The following is a 25,873-nucleotide window of genomic DNA, read 5'->3' on the forward strand; positions in this document are numbered from 1 at the left end:
AAGGCCGAGGTCAGGAGTCGAGACCTAAATCAAGGTTGGGAGTCGGGTCGGAATGAGTTTCAAAGAGAGTTTTGAAATATATTTTCCTTACATTATGAAGGTAAGTTTTTTTTTCTTAAATTTGAGAAAAATATCTGAAAAATACTTTTCAAACTATTAAGCGCGGCGAAAATTAAAAAAACAACTTTTTTTGAAAAATATTTTTCTTCAAACACTCCGGAAGAAAGGGAAGTGTGCTTTTAACCGAAAGTGTTTTTGAAAACTGAACACCAAAAAATGACAAATTACAGCAAACATACCCTAAGGAACATAATAACACCATGTGATTTCGAACCATCGCTAGATATTCATAATGATAAGCTAAGTACATTGTTAAGGAAAATAATTCTTTTGAATCTACTCGAATAAATTCTTCTACATTGATTATTTTTTACTATTTTTAGTGTTTGTGTTTTTCTTTTTTCAATATTTTTTATCATAGTATTTTTTTTGGTAACAACTGTAAAATATTGCCATAACCATCAACGAACAATTACAAATAAAGAGCACCTATTCCTAATAACAGGATCTAGGCCTCCAACCAAACCAAAGCTAATTACATAGTAAATGCTGGATGAATCCTCTACATTTCTGTGCTTTCTTTGAAAAAGTAAGTGTAATCTTTCTAGTATCTCCTTCCTTATCTGTGTTACTACCTCTTCTGTATGTACAATCTTGTCTTTGAACTTCCTCCAATTTCTAGTACGCCAGGTGTGATATATGACAGCTCCACATATAGCCGTGATTGTCTCCTTTTGAAATTGCTTCCAGTGTTTAGCTTCAATTTTGTCTAGAACCTCTTTGATTCCATTGTGCTTCAGTGCTAGTCCTGTTCACTGGTTCATCTCTTGCCATACTGTTTTTATCCATTTTCACTGCTCAAATAAATGCATAGTAGTCTCCATTTCTTTCTCATCACATAAACAACAATCAGTATTGTCAACTGGAATGTGCAGTCGCAACTTCCTCTCTTCGGTGAATAATCTTCCTTGCACAGCCAACCACATTCTAAATCTATGCTTAGGCAAAGCCATAGAAGTCTATACTAATCTAGCAGTTCTCATTTGTGGTCTTTGGGCCAATTATTGCTAAATAGCTTCTAGTAATAGAATAGTTCCCATTCTGAGTTAGTATGTATCTACCTTGATTGTACCATCCCTGCATATGTGTTTTAATTGCATTGAGCTTCTTCCAATACCAGCTGCAGTCCATCTCCATATGGCTGTATCCGCTTTTTTATAGACTCCATGGACCCATTTAACCCACAATGATTCCTTATTCACTATAATCTGCCATAACAGTTGTCCCACTGATTCTATATTCCAGTTACAGCTTCCTTTGATGCTCAGCCCTCCTTGCCTTTTAGGATAGCATATGCTGTCCTAAGAGACCAAAGCCACTTTCTTCTTTTCACCAGTATTGCCCCATAGAAATTCCCTGCATAGTTTATCTACTTTAGTATGCTTTGAGGAAGGATGAACACTGCCCCCAAAAGCTATGTATTGAAAATAAGAGAGCATTTATCACTTGGGAGTCTTCCAGCATAGGACAATTGTTTGGAGTATGTCACCTTTATTCTTTGAATAGTCTTATCAATCAAAGAACAACAATCAATTTTCTTCCATTTCTTTGGTGATAGAGGGAGTCCTAAGTATTTAATGGAAGTTGTCCAACTGAGAATCCAGTTCTGGCCAGAATTTGTTGTCTTGTGTCTTCATCCACCCCTGCTATGAATATACTTGATTTCTCCATATTAGCCTCCAGCCCAATGGTAGCGCTGAAGTGTGCTAAATCCTCCATTACTCTGCCTACTGAAGCCACATCTCCTTTGCAAAAAAATCATCAAATCATCAGCAAATATTAAGCGAGTAAGTTTCAGCTTTTTACACATTGGATGGTATCTGAAATCAGGGAGTAAACTCATATTGTGTAATGTTCTTGACAAGTACTCCATCACTAATACAAATAGCAAAGGAGAGGCTGGGTCTCCTTGCCTGAGGCCTCTTTTCCCTGCAAAATATCCATGGTTCTCTCCATTAACTTTAATAGAGAACATAGTAGTTGTTACACATACCATAGTCCACTTAATAAATTTTTTCGGAAAGCCAAAACCAGCAAGTACTTCCTCCAAGAACTCCCAGCTTACCATGTCATATGCTTTCTTTAGGTCTATTTTCATGAGACACCTAGGAGATGCATTCTTTCTATTGTAGTGTCTTATTATGTCATTACATATCAATACGTTGTGCATCATTGATCTCCCTTGAACAAAAACTGATTGGTTTTTTGCCACTAACCAACTAATATCTTTCTTCAATCTACTACAAATTAATTTTGAGATGCACTTATAGATGACATTGCAACATGATATAGGCCTGAACTGACTGGCAAATTCAGGTACTTCCACCTTTGGAATCAGGGCTATACTGGTGGAATTTATCTGTCTTAGTAGCTTGCTATTTTGGAAGAAGTCTAACACTGTTGTAGTGACATCTTGTCCCACAATAGGCCAAGCTGCTTTATAAAAGCCACTGCCATAGCCATTTGGTCCAGGGCTCTTATTACTATCAATCTGAAACATGGCCTTCTTCACCTCAGTTGGAGAAAAACTGTGTATCAAATCCCATTATTGCTCCTCTGTGAGCAACCTACCACTTTGTATCACTTCCCTTACTGCTGATACTCTATGTATTGTCTTCATTCCTAGTATGCCCTCATAATAATCCACAAACAAATAAGCAATAACTTCAGGATCTGTTTGCCACTCACCTGCATTATTTTTCAATTGTGTGGTAGCATGCTTCAACTTCCTGTGCTTGATTACTGAGAAGAAGTACCTAGTGTTATATTTTACTCTTATATTTCTTTCAAATTGTTCTTAAAAGCAATTTTCTTGAGCCGAGGATCTATTGAAAACAATTTCACTACCTCACACGAAGGTAGGGATAAATAGTGCGTTCACCCTACTATTTCCAAACTTACTTGCGGAACTATACTCATCGTTTTTCCTACTCTTTCAAAATTCACTTGTGGAACTGTACTGAATATGATATTGTTGTTTGAACTGCATCAAACTTCATGTGTACATCGCATTTATAACTTGTGAAAACCGATGCTTAAAACAATGCTGACAATAAACAGCTACGTATTCATCACGTGTTGTTTCTCAAACGACATTTCACAATTAATAATTGGTTGATCTTCAAATATCATTGAATGGTAACAAAAGATTTTTTTCCATTAATAAATAAGAACTACACATTTCATTTTTCTCTCTTTTTTGTGGAACAGGAGAAAAAAGTAAATCAGTGAATTAACTTAGCAGTAACTAACTACTTTAAAACAATCTAAAAAATCTGTCTAGGTACATTTTACTACAATTGGACTTCTAACATAATGCTTACTATCAGACCAAATTAACTGTCCAAATATATAATCTTTTGGTGCATTAGATCCTTTAACCTTCAATGTGAGCTTAAACGATTTTTCCTCGCCAATTTTCTTGAATTCCAGACTATTTGGCTCAACAACAGCAGAAATTCCTATGGGGCTGCGAATACGCGCTTTATACGTACCTGGAGATCCTACATTCTTCAAAGTTCTAGTAACACTAACAGAATCATTGAGATTAGGCACTGTGATTGTTGGTAAATTCATGTTGATGAAATTAATCGGATCGGGGCATTTGAAAGGGCCTTGTGTAAATGTCTCGATTTGAGTTTCGTTGTAGCCTTGTGCACATAGAAAACGCAAATAATCATCGATTGTCAAGTCGTAGACCAAGCCAGGGTCCATTGCACGGTTTGGCCTTACATGCCCTGCTCCATAAGCAAATGGACTTGTCTTGATGTGACTAGCATTCAACATTGGCTCTACAGAATTATCTCGTGTTCTTGCTGTACAACGAGAAAAACAACATGGCATCAGAACTAGAACCAGAACCAGAATATGATGCTAATAGATTCACATTTGTAATTGAAAAAGGTTGTTTGCTCTTACCGGTCGTCATAATTGCAGATTTGATAGCAGAAGGACTCCAAGTTGGGTGCAGAGTTTTTAAAAGACCAACAATACCAGACACATGAGGGCATGACATAGAAGTGCCTGAAACAGAGTTAAATTTAACACGACGTTTATCAAAAGCTTGTTCTGTAGGACCTTGAGCGCCAGTATAGGCAGCGATTATACTCACTCCTGGAGCAGTGATATCAGGCTGCAAACATAATACCAAATAAATGACTCAATAAATGGTATTAATACTAATAATATCAAGACAAACAATGTTCAGTTTGTCGTAAAACCTTAAGAATCTCTGGTGTAACAGTGTTAGGCCCTATCGATGAAAAGGCTGCCATGACTGGTGCTGGCTTGGTCCCCAGTTGTGTTGTTGGATGTGTTATGGACGCTGTAGGTTCTCTGCTTATGGAATTTTAACAAGAGAATGAAACGACAGAGTTAGGTACCGTCTTTATACTGTTAGTGTATATAAGTTAAATCCATCCATAAATTGTTATATACCTTTCTGAATTAACATAAGCGAGGACATTAAGTCCATCAGTGTAACTAATTTGCGCAGCAGGTAAGACGTGAGGATCAGAAATAATTTCATTGCCTGATGCATAATCGTTGGCTAGAACCATTCCAACTGCACCAGCTAAAGCAGCTTGTTGCCCCTTGTCAACCCTTGCATTTTCTCCTCTTAGGCAAACTAAAATAGTTCCCTTTACCTTCTTAGGGTCCAATGCACCAGCTTTGCATAGTTGGCTGCAGAAGAACATTGAAATAAGTTAATATTAACCAAGCAAAAGCTCAAAATTTGTTTGTGTTATGAACTAAGGGAGTAAGATGATTATACTTACGCGTCGTAGGTTGTAGCATGAGGAGCTTTAGCTGATGCAGCACTAATGATTGGGAAGAACTTGCCTTTAGGCAATGCTTCAACTGATAAGCTTTCTCCCTATCAGCATTTCATTTAGTAAAATAAATGCAACAATCAAGAATGTCACATGTGGTATTCAACAATTTATATATATATATATATATACACACATACAATACAGTAGTATAATTTTCCGACAAAGGAAAATAACAGAACATTACCTTGTAACGCTTGTTGTTTCCGAGTGTTACATAGCTAGGAAACTGACGATCCATAGTGCTTGCCCCAACAGTTATGACCCAAGGTGCAACATTTGATACTGTACCAACAGCAGGACCAGAGTTGCCAGCAGAAGTGACAACAACAATGCCATGCTTAACAGCATGAAACGAACCGATAGCAATGCTGTCATTGGCATAGGCTACTGCTTCTCCTCCTAGTGATACAGAAAGCACATCCACGCCATCATGAATTGCCATATCAAATGCAGCCAAGATATCTGAATCAAAACACTCATTGCCCGAAATTGGAGTCCAGCAAACTCTGTAAGCTGCTACTCTTGCTTTTGGTGATCCACCCTTTGCTGTCCCGTTTCCATACCCGAAAACACTTGATCCTTCAACAAAGTTTCCACCGGCTGTGGACAACGTGTGGGAACCATGGCCATCAGTGTCTCGCGGTGTATTGAATGTTAAATTTAGAGACCCCGCTAGAGTAGCGTATCCTTTGTTGAAATACCTTGCTCCAATTAGTTTCCTTTAATGAAAATGGACATAACTTCAATACCAAAATCTTCATTCCAACACTAAAATGTTGAATTCATATCCTAAACGGATGCTTTGGAGTATGATTTCTTAACTAGTTAAACCAATTTTAAGTTATCGCAGATTTGGTGATTGGGGAACAGAAAACTTGTAAATTATTAAACCAAAGTGTATGCGTTTAGAAGATAAAAGATGAAGATAGTGTGGTGGATGTGTGGGCATAATAGGAGAGAGAAGATTAGAAATGAAGCTATCCTTTACAAGGTAGGAGTGACCTCGGTGGAGGACAAGATGCAGGAAATAAGGCTGAGATGCTCAGGCATGTGAAGAGTATATACACGTATGCCCTAGTGTAGAAGTGTGAGAGTTTGGCTATGGATGATTTCAAGAAAAGTACAGGTAGGCTGAAAAAACATTGAAAAGAGGTGATTAGACAGAAAATGACACAATTGCAATTTGACATGGCCTTAGATAGGAGATTGTGGAGGACACAGCTTTAAATAGGAGATTAGTAGGTAGTAGAGCGTTGTCTTGTTTTTCCTTCCTTACAAGTAGTCATAGTATTTCTCTTGTAGTTTCTGGTCCTCCAATTTCTGTTACTATCTACTGTCTCTTGTACTTCAATTATCATACTATTTTGTTGTATTTATTGTTTCCTTTTATTTTCTTTTCAGAATGCTTTGTCATACTTTCTTTGAAAGATAAAACGTAGGAACGAACGAGGAGGATTGGTTTCATCACCTTAAAGTACTAAGCATTGAGTCTAGCTCATTAATGTAAAAAATCGGAAGATCCAATCTGCTTTGATATGTTTTTTATTGAACCGATGGTCAATCAAAAACAGTCTCTCTATCTTCCAAGATAGAGGTAAGATCTACGTACGCTCTACCTTGCTCAGATCCCACTCGTGGAATTACATCGATATGTTATTGTAATGAAAATTGTATGGTTTAATGTCAGTGAGCTGAATGTTCTAAAGTCTAAAATATTCTTTTTGTTGAGCTGTGCAGATAAGGTGCTAAAATAAGTGGACATAATAGAGATATCCAAGTACCTATTGCAATGAAAAGTGGGATCAGAATCACTTTGACAAATTCCTCTCCACTTTGATGGAATTGGTCCATATCCTTCATCACTAAAGCTTTCTGCTTCAGGCCAGGCACCTGGTCCACAATGTCATAATGTTACCAAAGAAAATGAATAATCATCAACTCTTACTTGTTACATTTAGTCCAAATTCATATACAAAAATAGCATGAAAATGAGCTGTTAAAAGGGGAAAAGTTATATGGGAATTGTCAAATTGCAAAAGGTTGACCAATTAAGACAAAGAAGAAAGGATGAAAACATCCATCTTTTGAGGCAAGGACATCAGAACCTTATTCTTTGCTTTCAGTGACAAACATCATTCACCATTCACGCATAGTCAAAATTTTCACTAAATAAAATAAAAATACAAAAAAAGTTGAAACACAAAAAAATCAAAGGAATTCAGTATATAATATATATATACATAACTAACTTTTAATTATATACATAATATAATTAATTTCCTTAGACAAGTGTGGCTCCGCCCTGAGCGGTATAATGTAGGTTTTTGTCTGTGATAGGACAACACAAGCCATATGAATAATTGAACCACATGAAGAAGAAAAAAAGAATATTCAAGTTAACTTTTATGTAACATTATTTATCAAATAAATGCAGGAATTTAACTTCTAATTACAATTCTAAATAAAATACTATACTTTAATTGACCCCACCAACCCAAAAACACACCATAATCCTATCAATTTTAATTCTGAATAAAATAATCTACTTCTCCTATGTTTACTCTTTCAACTGCTGAAAGGTGCAGAAATTGTTGACAAAAGAACCTTCTATCAAATAGATAAATATTTTGGTATATGTGAAAGTGGGTTGGCCAAGGCTGGGAGATTAATGAGATCTTGAAATATTAATATTTAATTAAACTACTATATAGTTTATTGTTATATCAAAATCAAATCACACAAGTTTCCAACAAAGTCTTTATCACAATTATGGGATCACAAAACAACACATCTTTACATCAAACAAAGTCAATGATCTAAGGCTCTATTTATTGCAAGCTCCATTTTCTTCACATGCCTATTGTTGACTAAAACGGAAATTACTAGTCTGTTTGATCAAGTTTTTAAATAAACAAACGTACCAAGTACACTTTTGTGTAGGCAAATTTTAAAACCTTGTTCGAACACAAATTAGTGTTGTAATAATGATAAAATGATGCACAAATTAATTAGCCAAACGCAAGCTTTTATTTTTTTCAAAAAGTACCAGTATCAAGATTGCCAATGATGGTATCTTCTCCAAATCTTGCCTTCTTCCATAATGAACTTGAATGAATAATTCCATCATTTTGCTCTAATCCCAAAAAGTTCCATGATCTTGTTGTGTGTAATTTTCTTCCTCTGTTTTCAAATACTGATACTACCTGTGGATGCTCTGCCCAAAAAAAAGGTCATATTGACAACATTTTAATTTTCTTCCTCTCAACCTCTCGAGTTTAACTCAGAACGGAAAACTTAGCAAGTGGTATGTGGCATGAATCTGAATTAGTCAGCCCAATAAACTTTCTTTACTAGAATCAAAATCCAAAACAGAAAGCAAATACAACATAACACAAAAGAGCAAAACAACCCCAAATCACTTACTTGAAATTTCTCTTGCTTCTTCATCTTCAAGCATAGCAGAAAAGCCATTGATGTGTCTGGTGTAAGAGTAGAAAATTGCCTCCTTTGCTTTCTCATTGCTGTTGTTGAGATTCTCAAACATGTAAGATTTTGGAATTCACATAACATAAAATGAAATATGACTTAATTAAAAGTAACACATAATTAAGTACTATTTAATTACCTTCCTCCTAAGTATGATCCAAGAAATTCATGATGTGAATCTCTTACTCTATCATAATCAATAGATGAAACTTCTTTTTCATGTAAATGTGCACCCATGTACACCACATATGACTACACACAAATCACATTCACAAATTAACAACAAGAAGAAGATATTCAAAGTAGAGAGACTGTTTTCGAATATATAAAAAAATTAGAGCTAAAAATTAAAAAAAAAAATCATACTTTACCTTTTTTATGGCCAATGTGGGACTAAGCAATAACATAAAAAGAATAGAAAGAAGACATAAGGAAACAGAGTTTTCTCCCATTGTTATCTTCATGTTCTTTAGTCTTTTCACTCTCAATAACACACTCTTTCTATTTAAAGAGAACTCTTATTAGAGTTGTAGTTGACCTTTCAATGAATTATTTTATATAAAAAATAAATAAATAACGAATCTTGCTCTTTTTATTTATTTATTTTTATTAGTGGGAAATGTATCCATTTATTGCATGACTTAATTTCAAATATTTCACGGCTTATGTCTATATACAATTATGTATAAGCAATCTTTTCATGTATTTTAATTATGTTCTTCCCAAATTAATCATTCTATGAATCTGTTTTAACATTAGTGTTAGTCTTTACAAGTTCTTTTCAATTTGTTAAAAGTTAATTACTAGTGTTTGAAATTGTTTGAATAAAGCCATTTCTTTTATATGAAATTGGAGTATGGGACCAGTGAGAAAGAAGTGATTACTTATAAAATAATAGAGGCTGTTTGACGGTTTTGTTTTTTCTGATAGATGTACCCAAAGGATACTAGTGACAAAAAAATCATCTTTTTTTATTTGATTTATATATATAGAAATCGTCCTTTTATTTAAATTATTTTTAATTTTGATTCATCTGTTCGATAGGCTAAATTATCATTTCTATCTTTACATATTCTAAAACATTCTATTATTTCAATTATATCAATTTTACCTTTTTTACATCCTCTACATTTAAAGAGTATATAACTATTTTCTTTGTATAATCTTTTTGCTTCTTTTATAACTTTTTCTACTTCATAGCCTTCTTCTATTGTATATATATAATTTTTCAAATGACCAGGGATTTTTATTTCTTATTTTCCTTCTAGATTGTAATTAATTGACGGATTTTTCTTGATTCGGATTATCACAAATCAAGAAGAATTCGGGATACCATTTTTGACTCTATTTTCTCTAATGAGATATCTATGAGATAAATAGAATTTTTAGTGCAGTTTATTACCGTAAAAGAATCTTAAAATCACTCCATCCATAAATTATAAAATACGAAAGATATTAAGGAACAAAGAGAGCCAAGCATATCCATCTGTTCATTTTAGTTGTCATGTATTCTAAATATAATTGTTCTTAAATATTTACTTGTCAATTAAAAAATTAAGAAAGAATTAATTCATTTTTTTCAACTTTACTCTTATCATAAATTAAAATAGATAAAAATTAAAATATTAATAAAAAATATATTGATCTAAGTAAGGATATGATTTTTTAGCCCTTATTCCGTCCTTGTAATGAGTTGGCTTTGGAAGCTGGGGTATGTCAAGCTATACTTCTAATTAAGTTGTTTTAAAACGTTTGGAAAATCTTATCATGATAACTAAAAAGAAACGGAGGAATTAATACTGAATGATTATTGATTGTAATCAGAATATATGTGGCATTATTTTTTGCGGGTTTTAAGGTCCATATATGTCTGCTGACCAATCCACTTAATAATTGAACGGAAAGTGTGAAAATAACAGCTAATTTGAGACTCTCTGGCGATGGAACTCCGAAATTGATTGGAGCATGGCCCACATAATTACTTGGGCCCGATGGAGTGTCCACATTAAATCGACTTAAGTGGTCGAGCCTAGATTATATTTGAAAAAATACCTAATTACACAAATATTTCTATCATATTTACTAATTATACATATAGTTTGAAACAATTACATATTATCTCATTAATTAATAATTTCACACCAGATTTCAAGTTAGATACACCTAGATATAGATTCTTTTGCTATTAGATACACTCTAAAATACATATACATAGGGATAGAGGCGAGCGATAGAGGGAGAAAGGCAAGCGAGAGAGACAGTGTAGTCCAGATATATGAGAATCACACTAGATATATGTATCTAAGATATCAGATACATTCTGAAATATAACATAGATCTAGAAAGCGAGCAAGAGAGAGAGGGCGAGGGAAAGCGTCAGTTTGTTAGAATGTACGCTTCCACCAAGACAGTTAGGATCAGGTCCCTTATCAGAAATCAGTATAGAAACTTAAAGAACAGAAAGGTAAAATCAGACTCAAGATTTTACTTGGAAACTCCTTGCTCAAGGGAGAAAAATCATGACCCGTCCCACAGGATTTCAACTCAACTCTTCACTAAACAACTAAACTAAAGATTTAGATTACAAGCTCTTGCAATCTTGGAATTGCACTCACAATAACTCTACTGCTTCTTAAATCACTAGACTCCTAACTGACTTAGACTTCAAGTAGTCTCAATAACTACTCTAGTTATTTTGACATGATGAACAACGAAAACAAAAACAATGAACTAGTCTAACTTTCTTTATAGATTAGGAGTAGACCTTACAAGATTAAGATCAAGAAATCACAACTCTAAAATAAGAAAAAGTGACTGATAACTCTATCAGGTCCTTCGTATTTTCCAAGAGATGATTTCAGATTCTTGAGAGCATAAACTTCAATGGATTTGTCTTTTTTAGTGATTTTAAAAATTCAAGTGAGAATGGTTGTAAAGAATGTATATATGAATGATATACATTGCTTTGGACGATTTGTATTGATAGACAACTCACTCTCTGCATAGGAACTCAGCCGTGTACACACAGACCTGCAGACTTGGCAGGATCTGTTTTGTACTATTTGTCTGTTGTTGTTATCATCAAGATATCCTCAAAGGGACTCGGTCCTTTACCTGTTCCATGAGTTTGTTAAATTATCAAAACCAACATACACTAGCATTATTAATACCAACTAATACTAAACATTATCAATTTCTCCCTTTTTGATGATGACAAACTCCTTTACAACATTCTTCCTTTATCATCTAAGACCAGAGCCAGAAGCAAATCTCTCTATAGCCAATATCCCCCTTTTCACCAATATCCAGTTAAGCAGGGTAGAAACAAGAATCAAAATGCATTTCCTCTATCACCAAAATGAGTCCATTCCACCTATCACCAAAATCCCTTTCTCTTATTAATCATTATCTCAACTTATAATATTCCCCCTTTTGACATTATTAAAAAGGAAAAACAGTAAACTAAAATCAAAGTATGCATTATCATAGAAAAGTCATAGCCACTAAGGGGAACACAAACATAGGCCAATAAGTAATGAATCAGAAGATTAATTGGAGAAACAAAAATATTCAGTCATTACCAGAAAAGGATAGTATTCAAAACATTATAATATAACTGAGAATGTAAACTATTATGATCAGTTCAAGAAAGGAAAATGATAATAAAGGATGACACTAGGTTGATGGGGATTTTTGGGTGAGGGATTTGAAGAGAAGGGACATCTGATCAGTATGACTTTCATGATGTAGAAGCAGTTTATCTTTGAGACTGGTGACCTGTGCAACAAGGCTAACGTTCTCTTCTTTGAGTGCTTGCAACTCAGAAGAACCTAGTCCCTCTGATTGTGCCGTAGCTAGCTGTGTCTTAAGTCTTGAAATCTCTCATCTTTAGCACTTAAGAGTGCTGTTATATCTTCCAAATCATGCTTTAACTGCCCCTGCTCAAATAAGAACTCAAATATTCTGCTTACTTGCCCAGTTTTTCCCTTAACACTTTCGCGCTCAATCAAAGTGTTCATGGAAAATGACTGTTTAACAATCCCTCTTACACCAATACCTAGTGGAACTTTAAAATGGTTGAACACTTTAGTAAGGAAATATCCATACCCCATTCCGTGCTTACCATCCTTGACAGAGATAATCTTATGTATATGCTCCAAAATGATGGTTGGTACGTTGATAGTGTCAAACTTACTCAAGGCTTCCATGATAAACAAGTTAGAGGCAGATGCCACTGTCCTTTTCTCTGATCTCAAAAGTATTACTTTGTTCACAAATTCAAAATACAGTTGATACACTTCCTTAAGAAACTTCTTGAAAATGCCTGTCGTATTTAGTTTTTGGAGTTTTCCACACTCCTGTATAAATTTCTTAGAACACCCCATCCCTATAACAGATCTGATCCCCTCAGTTTTTACTTTTAGAATTTTACCAAGCAAAAATTCATCCAAACAAATATCAAATCCTCCAACATTGGTGTATAAACACCCATCGTCCCTAAACTCAACATTATAGTAAAAATCACGAACTTGTTGTTCATGCAACACAGGAACATGGTCTCTGAACAGATGTGTTCAATCTTGAATCTCCACGGTATCAGTCAATTCACACATTCCTAGCTTGTTCGGGATATCAGTGTCAAATATCCTCCCATTTAAAACCTTTTGAGTTCTCAGAATTTTGACTCTTTCTTCTTTGGACAAATTCTTCTTAACCTTCATTCTTTTGCTGATTGAACCTGGTCCCTTGTCAGGTTCAGATTAGATGTATCAAACAATTCATCAGTGTCTGTTTTCTCACAATTGAGATAAAACTCTCTTCTTTCTGTAGATTGATCAGGGGAGGTCTCTTTTTTCTTCTTGATTTGGTTCTTTTATTCTTTCATTTTTTCTCCTTTTGTTTTCTTTTTCTTGCTTGATGGCCTTTTTGCAAAGCCTTTTCTTGACCTAGGCTTTGTGACCTTTTTTCTTCTAGAATCAGCCTTCTTTGAACTTCTTTTAACATTTTCTTCACCCTTTTCTAACTTAGTTTCATCATCACCTTCTCCTTTAGATACTTTAATGACCTTATCTTCTTCAGGTATAATAGACTTATCAATTTGTGTCAATCTTCTTCTTCTTCTCTCTGTGGTTTTCTCCTTACTCACTTTCATGGCATCACTCATCAATTTCTTTGGAGCTTCTTGTAGCTAGGGGTGTGGATCGATCGGTTCGATTCGATTTATGTATTATCGGTTCGATTTATCAGTTTTTAGTTTTTAAATACGCTAAACCAATAAGATATTTTTTATCGGTTTTCGATTTATAAATTTTTGATCGTTAAAAGTTCGATTTTCGGTTTACCCAATAAAAAAATGTTCATAAAATAAATATATGACTTCACACTTCTCTAATATTTTTCGGTAAGCCTGTAAATGCTTTGATATACTGAAACAAAAAAGATAATAAGAAATTGAATCAATAAGAGCACATGTAGTACGAAGGCTACAATTACATATTACAACAAAAACATAATATGAAATTTCTGATGTTAATCAAATTACATTCGTTTACGAACTTACAAAAGCTACAATTAAAAAGTAAAATAAAACCTAAAACCATGCAGTCAAACAAGACAATCTTGAACAATCTTAGTTCTTACTTTAATCTTTAGGTTTTGTGTAAAGACTAAAGAGGCCTAGTGTGAAGTAGAAGTACTGTGAAGATTGTAGCATACTATTATGTTAAATTATTACTAATATTTAATATTTATAAAAAGTAAAGCAGTACAATATTACTGTCTTAATGGGTTATCGGTTTACCCAATAACCCAATACTAAAAATCAATAATGAACCATTAACCCTGTAATTTTTTTTATAAAACCATTAAGAACCTATTAACCCAATAAAAATAATCCAATAACATTTTTTTCGATTCGATTTATTGATCGGTTCGATTTTTTTATACCCCTACTTGTAGTAGGGTAGCATGCAGAATCTACTACTTTCTCCTTCCCTTTGCTTGAAACTGACACCATTTTTTTTCAATCCCTAAGACAAGGGCATATTGAACTCACTGTCTTCATCATTAAGAGCACTTACAAATGGTGGTACAGTTTTCGGATTTTTATCCAATCTAGGAGATAGTTCTTCACAAAGAGTAGGATTGGCATTACCTGGTTCCTTTTCCGAAAATAAAGGTACAATTTTATTCTTCATGGTTGTAAGACTTTCTGCAGTCATGTTTTCCACTACCAATTCTTCACTCATTGCAAGAATGTTTGACTCAGTTTCTTTTATTTTTGGTAGATCCCCTTTAAAATGTTGCTCTATAATCTTATTCGAAGATATACCCGGTAAAGATAATGACAACTCAGTTTTAAATGAGGGTTTGGGCTGAATAGACTCATCTGGAGACATGTTTTGAGGTTCATTCAAGTTCAGATAGGAAATAATAGAAAATTCTTTTTCATTGACTTGAATGGAGGAATCAAAAACAGGATTTTTGGACAATACACCTGCAAGAGGGGTTGAAAAGGGAGCATAAGATGATGGAATGTCAAAAAATTTAGAAAATGCAGTACGATCAATTTCTTGAAGAGCTTTGAGCATGTCCTGAATGCTCGAACTTGGGTTATACATCTTGGAATCAGAGAACAGAGAAAGAGAGAGATGGAATTTTTAAGAAAGAAGGATGAAATTTCTTAGAACAAGTAAGGGTTTTGATTAGAAAGAAAATTTTAGAAACTTGTGACAGTTTATATAAAAGAAAGGAAGGAGTGTATCAGGTTCCTTCAAAAAAGTCACGATCCTTAAATTTTAACAGATATGACAATGGTCAGAAGACAGATAACTAATGTGTGGTAATCATAATGGTTCACACAAACAGTTGATAAGCAATGTAAGGAATACTAACCTTAAGACAGGAACAGGTCCCCTCTCTATTATTTTAGGAATGAATTTTCCTGCTCTTCCAGTTCTCTTTTCCTTCAGGCTTATTTCTTATGAGTGTATACCTGCACATGTATAAGATTGACTTTTCATAAGATAATGTAGTGCGAAGATTGAAGATACCTGCATCCTGATCATAGTTAATGAAGATTGCAAGTTTTCAATAATGCACAAAATATTTCAACTTCAGCATCTCAAACTTCAGTCTGTTCATCTTTCCCTTCAACCTGGTACCTTGTCATTCTTTCCATCAATATCTAATCACTGAGCCATTCCCTACTTCAGGCCCTTGAATCATTTTTAATAGGAAGCCATTGCCAAATGAGACACCTTCCACTTGAAGTGCCTTGAGTGAGAGGAAGTTTTTATTTTTTTAATTTTTGACATAAGACCGCATTGGCTCACCACTCCCTTCACTTCTCTGCAACGCTCGTTAATTATTAGATTTGAAAACTCATTTCAAACGGAGTCCCCAATAATTAGATAATGGCACAATCAACGAGTTTTTGGTCCAATAAGGCTAAATATTCTTTCTAAGACTACCTTTGTTTCCAGAACTAGGACCATGTCCTTTGCTCTGGTTTGACTTTTGTTTAAAGTAGTTTGAGAAGTTTCCTCGAGATCTTTTCCAACCAGAACACTCATTCTTCAGATGACTATTCCTCCCCAATGGAGATACAGGAGATTGTCTGATATAGATACATACTTGCTATGAGGATTGTAGGGAGGACTAATGTTCAACCATCCTAATCTTTCGACACGATGAACAATGAAAACAAAAATAATGAAATAGTCTACTTCCTTTATAGATTAGGAGTAGACCGTACAAGATTAAGACCAAGAAATCACAACTCTAAAATAAGAACAAATGATTGATAACTCTATCAGGTCCTTCGTATTTTTCAAGAACTGATTTTAGATTCTTGAGAGAATGAGCTTCAATGGATTTTTCTTTTTTAGTGATTCCAAAAAGCTAAGTAAGAATGGTTGTAAAGAATGTATATATGAATGATATATATTGCATTGGATGATTTGTATTGGGTAGACAATTGACCCTCTGCATAGGGACTCGACCGCGTACACACAGACCTGCAGACTTGGCAGGATCTGTTTTGTACTATTTGTCTGCTGTTGTTATCAGCAAAGTGTCTTCAGAGGGATCAGGTCCTTTACCTGTTCCTTGAGTTTGTTAAATCATCAAATCAACTAGCACTGAGCATTATCAATACCAACTAACACTGAGCATTATCACAGTGTATCACATGTATTTGAGATACATGTATCTTGACGCGGAATATATATGAATCTAGGAATCGAAATCTGGCACGAATGGTAATTTTGAAAACTCAAGGGAAAACACATAATGAGGCCGTAAATTAGTGGAATTTGTATTCTTTATCCATTATAATTTATGACAGCCAATAAATAGTAGAATTGGATGATCCTAGAAATACTAAAAGAAAATCATATATCGATTCAAATAATTTAACTTTGGTCGTTAATTCTTCTAATATCATATCACTCAACTTTCTTGACCTTCCATTATTGGACATGCTTCAAGCCTTCAACTCCCTAATATCTCTTGATATGTACATTGACACTTTCTCTGATCTATTGAAATGGAATTAATGTGATAAGAGAGTTTAATATTTAAAGGGAAGCTTCGAGTTATTTATCAGACTTGTAATTTTGCCCAAATAACATTGAATATTAGTTGCTAACCCTTTATTTCACTTTCGTCAAAATAGGATATATACGTCTTCTATATGTACAAGTTAATTATGGTCCAATTTTGTATAACTTCAATTTCACTGTCATAATTTTTGGTCCACTGAGATTTTTCTTCGAAGTAAATGTCATCAGAATCGAACTTAAAGTCTCAATGTAGATATGTAGTGTTACGTTCGATAAAACTTTTCTATTTTCTGCTTTCATTTTGAGTATACAATATAAAGTTATTTGAAAAAAGAAAAATATTTCGATAAATTTTCTCAAAATGTGATGGTTCTGACTAATTCTGAAAATAGCTAAATGTTGTTTTCTAGTTTCTATGTTTCTAATAAAAACAGATAACACACAATTTACAGTTAAACTATTGAAGTTGACACTTCCATGATATATACAAGTATACAATTTTGTTGGCCAGTTTCACTGGCTCATGTCCTCTATCTGAAAACGGTGAATTTATGCGCATGAGTTGATTTTTCGTATAATCACTTAATGAAAAATTACTGTATTATTTTAAAAAGTCATTTTGTTTATTGAAGATAATTGGAATCAAGAAGAAATATAATTTTTTTGAGATAATAACTATTAATTGAATGACATCATAAATCAACCTAATGTGGCAGTATATGTACCTACTATTATACGCGCACACAGAGTTAATTACTAGTACCCATAACCAAATGTGATAAGTGAATTATTTCCTAATGTATTTTACTATTATTATAAAGAAAAATAAGATGAGGGATAAAGTTATTATAAGGGGAAAATAAAATTATAAATAATTAAAAAAAAAAGAGATGCACCAAATTGATTGTTACACAAAATGAAAATTTTCATCTTTATTTAATGACAGACTATATAATACAATACAATATAACTATTCGAGATTTATTTTTCCGTAAAAATTAAAACATTCTTCAAGAAAATGTATTTTATGCATTCAATTAGGGTGTGACCGTCAATGAAGTGGATTGAGAGTCATCAACACTAATTAATATTCTCTAATTAGTCAACATTAAATTAATTAGCGACATATAATTAAGGTATCTTACCACGTTGTCTGAATATATATCCCCAACGAAACCCCGCCTATCACACACACACATATATATTTTAATCTGAATTTATTTGTATGCTTTTTAAATATTTTAAATTATTAATTGTTAATTTTTTGCGACTTATATTATTTTTTTATGTAGTTTCTTAACATGTAAATTATTTTTAAAAAATTTAAAGATTGTATATTTAAAATGTGCGATTAAAATAAAAAAAATTGACTATCAATCATATAAATTGAGACGGAACTCTAAAGAAATAATAAAAGAGCCAACGTTATTCGATTACAGTACTGCACACATGCAATGCCACGTTCACTGTTGATTAAATTCTTCAACTCATTAGCGTGCCGGTGGGTTTACAATAATTCCTTTGCTAATTTGTTTTCTTCTTATCTTTTTAATATAATAATAGTAAAAGAATCACTATACTCGGAGGCCGAGGCAATTCACATTGAAGATAAAGATTCGACAGAATTTAATAAAATATAATTTAAATTATAAATTTATGTTAAAAAATTTACTTAGAAATATTACATAAATAATTCTCCAAAACACACTAAATAAATAAAGAAAAAGAGTTATACATGGCTCATATATGATAATTTATAAATTTTAAATTTCAAATCTATCTTTTTGATATATTAATTATAGTTTTAGAAACAGATAGATAAGTTCCTATAAAGTAAGCAATTAGCTGCTTGAAATGATAGGTTGTCTATTCTGCATGCCAACATGTGATATTAAAATTGGGTTTAATACCTCTTAAATTTATCAATAAATTTAGGTTAATTAAACACTCAAATTATTGCTGGTTCCAATTAATTGAATGCATAATAAAGTAATTTATATTAGATATATCTTTTTAGCTAGTGTTTTCTAATGCGTTTTAATAAGTGCAATAATTCATTCTTAAATTTAACTTAAGCGTGCTTCTCATATTAAAATTATTTTATAATTTGTTTAAATCATAAATTTCAAAAAAATTCTTCTTCCTTATTACATAAAATGAGAGTCATGAAGAAAGTATATGCCTATGGTCCATATTCCATAGAGTATACCAACAAAAGAAAAAGACGCTAGCTCATTGATTGATCGAAACTCAAAAGCTAAGACCACAATGTAGAGAAAAAGTAGATTTTCCTATGTGACTATACATTACCTAACGAGTGACGTTTAGCTTCTATTTGATCATAGATTTTATAAGTACTATTTCAATAAAAAATTACTTGTCCATAAAATGTGATTAGTTTTTGAAATAAAAATGAAATTGAAGTTCCAAAAATTATTTAGGTGATTTTTTTCCTTTCACTCGCAACATTTTAAAATATCTTCAAATAAAATACATGTTCAAACACAATTTTGATAATAACAATAACATCGGCAGATGATAGTGTGTATCGTTTAATGATTATAATCAAAATCTTGTGGAACTCATTATTATGATTGTTAACTAAACTAGCCATGAAAATATGGCAAACTCAACTTGTCCACCTTTAAGCGATTTATATTGAACATTTGAACATATATTTTCATGATGGGTCGACCCGTTCTAGTTTAGACGGTTTAGGCTAAGCTATTTTCATGACGGGTTGATTTGGTTATCCAAGTTTACTCATTTAAGCGTTGCACTAATTTGAGTTAAATATATAGTTCTCATAAGAAAAATAGGCAAAATCTTTTATTAATATATGTTTGATATAGTTATAATAAAGAAAAGAAAGTTTTATTAACTTTGTTTGGTAATATAATTATTTAGTATAAGAATGTAAATAAAGAAATTAAAACTTAATTAGCATTGGGTGAATTAGCTATAATCAGTGGCGAGATCAGAATGAGTCAAAATATAATTAAAGATGCAAGTAACATACAATAAAACATGGGAATTTAACATATAGTGTAAATACATTATTATTTTTATGTATTTATGCAATGTAATTTTTCAACAATACTCCTTGACTCAAAGTGGGTTTGCCATGCCGGCTACGACCCATTGTTTAGTTTATTTTGACTAAAACTATCTTATCCCAAGTATACTAGACTAATTAATGACTCGTCCATTTATTAATTCATCTTATTATGTGTGCTTATTCGAATTCAATTCAACCAATTCATTTAACACGCTTGTCTTTTTACTCAGGAGTTGTATCAGTTGCTATGCAGAGAGGTTGGAGTTGAAAATTTCAAATTAGAATTAGTAGGAGAGCATATTGAGGTGTAGTTCTTAGGAAAAACTACCTAATTAGACATACATTCATACTATAGCTATTAATTTAATCTATACTTTCAAATAATTACTTATTATCTCATTCTTTATTAATTGATACATCAGTTATTAAAAATAATCAAAAATATACTCACCTTACTTAATTATTTCCCTAATTTACTTCTTCACTCCAAATCAACCCCCTCTCTCCTAATTCTTTCCTTCCCACATTCATCATGAATGCTTCTCGAAGGTTTTGTATACTCCATAGAAAGGCAGAAGAAAATCATGAATGCGGGCGAAGGAGGAGACCGGCTGAATAATCTGTCAGAGCCTATTCTTCTCCACATCCTTTCTATGTTACCAAAGAGTAAACAAATTATCATTTAGGGTTTTTCCTTGCCGGAGGAGGAGACCGACTGAGTAATTTGCCAGTGCTTATTCTCATCTACTTCCTCTCTATGTTACCAAACAATAAATAAGTTATCATTTAGGGTTTTCCTTATAGATACTTAGAGTTTGTTGATCTCGATTTGTGGGTGCACTTTGCTACTAATATTGGTAAGGTTGAAGAGTTTACGTTGAAAATATACATATGTATCTGATTCAGAACTTACGTATATGATAAAGTGTATATGTATCTAAGTTAAAATTATATGTAAAGATTTTTAATGCTTGAAAAAAATGGAAGATATATGGCTTGAAAGTTTCAGAAACAGTTCGTTTGGTGGAGTTTCCGCCGGAGACGGCCGTCTCTGCCCTAGAGGTGGTTAAAATATGCAGTTTCGTGGCCGGCAAAATGTAATGGTCGACAATTACATGGCCAGGAGAACACCTTTATCGGTAGATACATGGTTGAAAAGTTTCAGATACATCGTTGGTCAAACTAGATGTATCTGCTTAGCATGTATTCGAGATACATACTTTTGGATATAACGTATGAAATTGATACTTGATACATCAAATTAATACTAGATACATATAGATAGATACATGAAATTAAAACTCAGATCATATAAATAGATACATGAAATTAATATTTGATACATATAACGGATACATGAAATTAATACAATATACATCAAATTAATGAATTTATTATTTTTTGAGTAATAAAATGAAATTAACCAAATTACATAATTAAGATATACATGTTTTTTTGTTTATTAATAATATCAATGAATTTATTATTTTAAAGAGTAATAAAATAAAATTAATTAAACATAGATACATTCCTTGATTTTCGCCTTCAACTAAGGGATTTGATTAATTTAAATTTTCAGAATTAATTGTCCATGTATCTAATAAAGGCTTTTCTATTCACCATTCCATCATTTATGAGATTTTATGTAATAAGGCAAAGTTACTAAAAAAAAAGTAATTAATTCCTAAATTTGTGAGATTTGTGCAAGCTACCCTAGTTCTTACCAACTGCCTCAAGAAGAAATTGGGTCAGGCCCAAATGGTGAGCGTTGGGCCTGTTGCTGCTGCTGTCCCAATGCAAGGCCCCAAGCTTCAGCTGCTGTTTTGAATTGTTTCAGAAATATCTCTTACACTGTGATTTGTTCATTTGGTAAGATTGTGTAAAAATTGATTTTTTTTTTATTAGTTTCACAACTTGTGGGGTTTTTAGGTTTATTGAAAAAAATACTCCATCTCTTTCAATTTATATGACTCAATTTATTTTTTAGTCGGTCCCAAAAAGAATGGCATATTTCTATATTTAGTAACAATTTAACTATAAAATTCTCATTTACCCTTAAGTTAATGATTTATAGCTACACATGTTGAGAGTTTGCCCTGATTTTCCTAGTATGATTGGGGTTTTCTAAAAGAAAAATATAATTTTTTTATATTTGGCTAGTCTTTTTTATTGTCGGAAAAGATTTATGACTCTATAAATAGAGGTTCATTCCTTCTAAACATAGTTACATTCACAATGTAGTCCTAGGGGCTTTGAGAGTTTTGTGTTTGAAGATGGAGATGCAACCTGTTGAAGATTATGTGAAAAAGATGGAGCAAATTTATTTTGTCATAAATTCAGGCCAAAGGAGAGAATTGTTGAGAGTTTGCCCTGATTTTTCTAGAATGATTGGGTTTTCCTTTTCCTAAAAGGCAAACACAATGTCTTCATATTTGGGTAGTCCTTTTTCCTAAAGAAAAATGTTTATGACTCTATAAATAGAAGCGCATTCCTTCTAAACATAGTAGCATTCACAATGTAGTCCTAAGGGGCTTTGAGAGTTTTGTGTAGGGGGAGAAATTGTGAGACACAAGTGATACGTTATCACTTGTGTGAACCTCTTTTTATTTTGAGTAAATTGTGTGAGTTATTTCTCTCGATATTTTGTACTATCATATTTATAGTGGATTAATTGCTCATCTCTTCTTGTGGATGTAGGTCAGTTGACCGAACCACGTTAAATATTGTGTCTTTTTTGGTATATTTCTTGTTCGTCTTCTTAGTCATAATCTTTCAATGTTTGATTTGCTAGCTCCGCATGACACCTAAATATTTCGGTCCTAACAACACAAACATCTAGAACTTATTTTAAACCACAAGTGACAAAAATCTTTCTTTCTTTCTTAAATTTCGTATTAAGTCAAACTACATTACGTAAAATTGGGACAAAGGGAATACAACTTATGAAATTCAAATTGCACGTGCAAACAAAACTTCAACTTTATATGATTTCACATCACATGTCCAACGCGGTGCTTAAAAATTGAAAATCAAAACAGGCGATCATCGATCTACACAATATATAGCTACGATATACAAACCGGTTTAATGCAATATAACCAAAGTACGTAAATGACATTTCACATAATGGAGCAACATTCCTGGTCCGGGTCTCTAACTTCGTAAACTTGGTATTGAGGTGCGCCAAAATATGGATAACCATGGGGTTGCGGATTTGCGTCGGAATCTGTGCTTCCGTCGTTGACATCGTTGTTCCTGTCAGTAGCAGCAACGACAACAGGGGCAACGCTCATCAGATGGGCGTGGCCCAATTTCTTCCTGAGACAGTTTGTAAGAACAACTGCGTCAATATGCTCTCCCACTACTTCCAAATCGAAATTTTCACCTTCCTTTATAGTTGCTGATTCCACCCCTAATACATATATATTAAGCACACACCAATAAAATTAGGATATTAAATGTATATATTGTGCAGAATTTGAAACGATGCAAAATATGGATAACCATGGGGTTGCGGATTTGCGTCGGAATCTGTGCTTCCGTCGTTGACATCGTTGTTCCTGTCAGTAGCAGCAACGACAACAGGGGCAACGCTCATCAGATGGGCGTGGCCCAATTTCTTCCTGAGACAGTTTGTAAGAACAACTGCGTCAATATGCTCTCCCACTACTTCCAAATCGAAATTTTCACCTTCCTTTATAGTTGCTGATTCCACCCCTAATACATATATATTAAGCACACACCAATAAAATTAGGATATTAAATGTATATATTGTGCAGAATTTGAAACGATGCAGATGAACGAAATTAATAAATGGATGGATTATTATTAATATTTCTATTTATGCGAGTTGAAATGAACTGGATCAAAGTGTGTTAAACAGATAAGTGATAGTTACCAAACAAAAACTAATAAAACTTTATTTTTCTTTATCATGGATATATCTAACCTATCAAAATAATTTTTTTCAAAACATATTATCAAATTTTCTAATTATGGATCAACTTATATTACATGTTTGACCCAATTCATCTCATATTTTAGATGAATTAACTTGAATTGTACCAAATTGACCCTCGCATCAACTTGCCTAAACCTGGACATGATAACGTATTAATATTTTCATGAGCTAATTTAGTCCACCCACCCATGATAAAACCAATCTAATTAAAAAAATGAGTTCCGCAAGATTTTGATTTGAATTATTAAAATCAAGAAACTAAAAGGAGACCAATAAATACCTGATTGAGAAACAGCAATTTTGATGGCCTTGGTCCGAGATTTCCGATTATTCCTATCAATGAATAATTTGATAATCACCTTTTGCTGTCCAATTTATGAATATATATGTAAGTAAAATCACAATTCAACTAAATATAAGAAGTAATACAAGGTACGTACAGCTAATTAAGACTTAGACTAAATTAAGCTAATACTTAAAAGTTAAGACATGAATCATACTCTCATTTTGGCTAGTCCTTGATGGAAAACTTGGTTCACAATATAGTACTAATTAATTCAATAGGGAAGATATGTAATTCTTGAAATTGACTTGGAGAACTAGAATTTATAAATTTGGAGTATTTATAGATAATTATTAGCACGGAAAGAACACGTATTGAAGACAATAAAAAAAAGGATAAAAATGATATTAAGATAAAATGACAAAAATGATCCCTTAGGTTTTTGAATAGGTTCAAAGAGGTTCCTTAATAATTAATATATAATCCTGAGCAGTTTTAGTCCATTAAGTATTTTATTAAGCTTTGTTGGTTTTATGTGAGGAAAACTATGGCAAAAAAGAGATTTAACATTTAAAAAATCCCATCATATTCTAAATTTACAACATAAAAAATAGCAAAAGTTATACGTCATGTGTATAACTTAATCATATTGATGTGTAATGAACAAGCTAATTAAATTTTGGGTCCCAGAAAAGTTAAATAATCAATCTGCTTTTTGGTTTTCATATGTTCAAAAAAGTAAAAAATAATTAGTCATGTTCCCTGCAATAATCTTCAAGAATAAAAAGTCATGGCAGTAGACGCAATGCAATACTTGGGAAAATGTCAACTGAAGTAGTTTGCTAAATTACAAACTATAATTAGCTAAATTATAGTACTAATAGTAGATTCTAATTTCTGATTTCCTAATGTTATTTATTTTGTCTTTTCATATGTCATACTGATAAGTGATACCATATAAATTTTTCCTAGGATTAATAGTAGTATTTTTTTTTTATCCTTATTAGTAAATTTTGATTTTAGTTCTTGTGATATCTTTAATTTATAATTATTTGAAATGTGTATGTTTGATTTTTTTGCTTGTGAATAATCACGTTTTTTTTATGAAGTATTAATCATTTAACTATACATGTATTATGTTATATTATATTGTTACTCTGTGTTTTATTTTTTTGAGGGAGGCTTGTCATTTATTTTATTTTTTTAAAGAAAAAATAAAAACAAAAACACGGAAGGGCCCACATATAATAATTTCTTGGTGCTTGCACATAAATATGTTTAACTAAATTGTTTCTTCTTAGTAAAGTTATTCTAGAGAAGTGTTCAGATGGAAAATAATGTTTTTTTTTGTCGACCAATTTAATAGACGACTAGTTAATTTAAATTCAACAAATCAATACTATTTTAATATTATTATTATATCAACTTATTAAATTCAACGTAATCTTATTTCGATATCGTTATATAAATTTGATAAATTTTTGAGTCGGATTTTATTATTCTAACTTTATATTATATTTTTTCAGTGAAAATTTGCATTGCTTACATTCTTACTTCATAAGGTC

The 25,873-nt window shown here is 32.5% G+C and overlaps 2 protein-coding genes across 2 annotated transcripts; both read right to left on the reverse strand.

Annotated features, from left to right (window-relative positions):
* Positions 1-3,286: 3,286 nt before the first annotated feature.
* LOC129893252 (subtilisin-like protease SBT5.3) lies at positions 3,287-8,933 on the reverse strand. Its single transcript, XM_055968762.1, has 11 exons — positions 8,813-8,933; positions 8,581-8,693; positions 8,379-8,476; positions 8,002-8,169; positions 6,737-6,845; positions 5,140-5,674; positions 4,899-4,996; positions 4,558-4,803; positions 4,341-4,455; positions 4,039-4,252; positions 3,287-3,935 (listed from the first exon to the last, which is right to left on the reverse strand). The coding sequence occupies exons 1-11, from the start codon at positions 8,903-8,905 to the stop codon at positions 3,400-3,402; spliced, it is 2,325 nt and encodes a 774-aa protein (XP_055824737.1). The 5' UTR covers positions 8,906-8,933; the 3' UTR covers positions 3,287-3,399.
* A 14,041-nt stretch (positions 8,934-22,974) lies between these two features.
* LOC129893033 (uncharacterized) lies at positions 22,975-24,606 on the reverse strand. The gene is made up of 3 exons (XM_055968522.1): positions 24,526-24,606; positions 24,306-24,390; positions 22,975-23,780 (listed from the first exon to the last, which is right to left on the reverse strand). The coding sequence occupies exons 1-3, from the start codon at positions 24,529-24,531 to the stop codon at positions 23,518-23,520; spliced, it is 354 nt and encodes a 117-aa protein (XP_055824497.1). The 5' UTR covers positions 24,532-24,606; the 3' UTR covers positions 22,975-23,517.
* Positions 24,607-25,873: the final 1,267 nt, after the last annotated feature.

Source organism: Solanum dulcamara, chromosome 6, assembly GCF_947179165.1.
Source record: "Solanum dulcamara chromosome 6, daSolDulc1.2, whole genome shotgun sequence".
In the NCBI taxonomy this organism is placed as follows: domain Eukaryota; kingdom Viridiplantae; phylum Streptophyta; class Magnoliopsida; order Solanales; family Solanaceae; genus Solanum; species Solanum dulcamara.

Excerpts from the sequence above, each read along its gene's own strand:
- LOC129893252 (XM_055968762.1), bottom strand. The coding sequence starts at position 8,905 with ATGAAGATAACAATGGGAGAAAACTCTGTTTCCTTATGTCTTCTTTCT. Across the intron at positions 8,170-8,378 it reads AGAAGCAAGAGAAATTTCAA|AGCATCCACAGGTAGTATCA; the intron begins GTAAGTGATTTG and ends TTTTTTGGGCAG. Across the intron at positions 3,936-4,038 it reads ATCTGCAATTATGACGACCG|CAAGAACACGAGATAATTCT; the intron begins GTAAGAGCAAAC and ends CTCGTTGTACAG.
- LOC129893033 (XM_055968522.1), bottom strand. Across the intron at positions 23,781-24,305 it reads AATTGCTGTTTCTCAATCAG|GGGTGGAATCAGCAACTATA; the intron begins GTATTTATTGGT and ends TATATGTATTAG.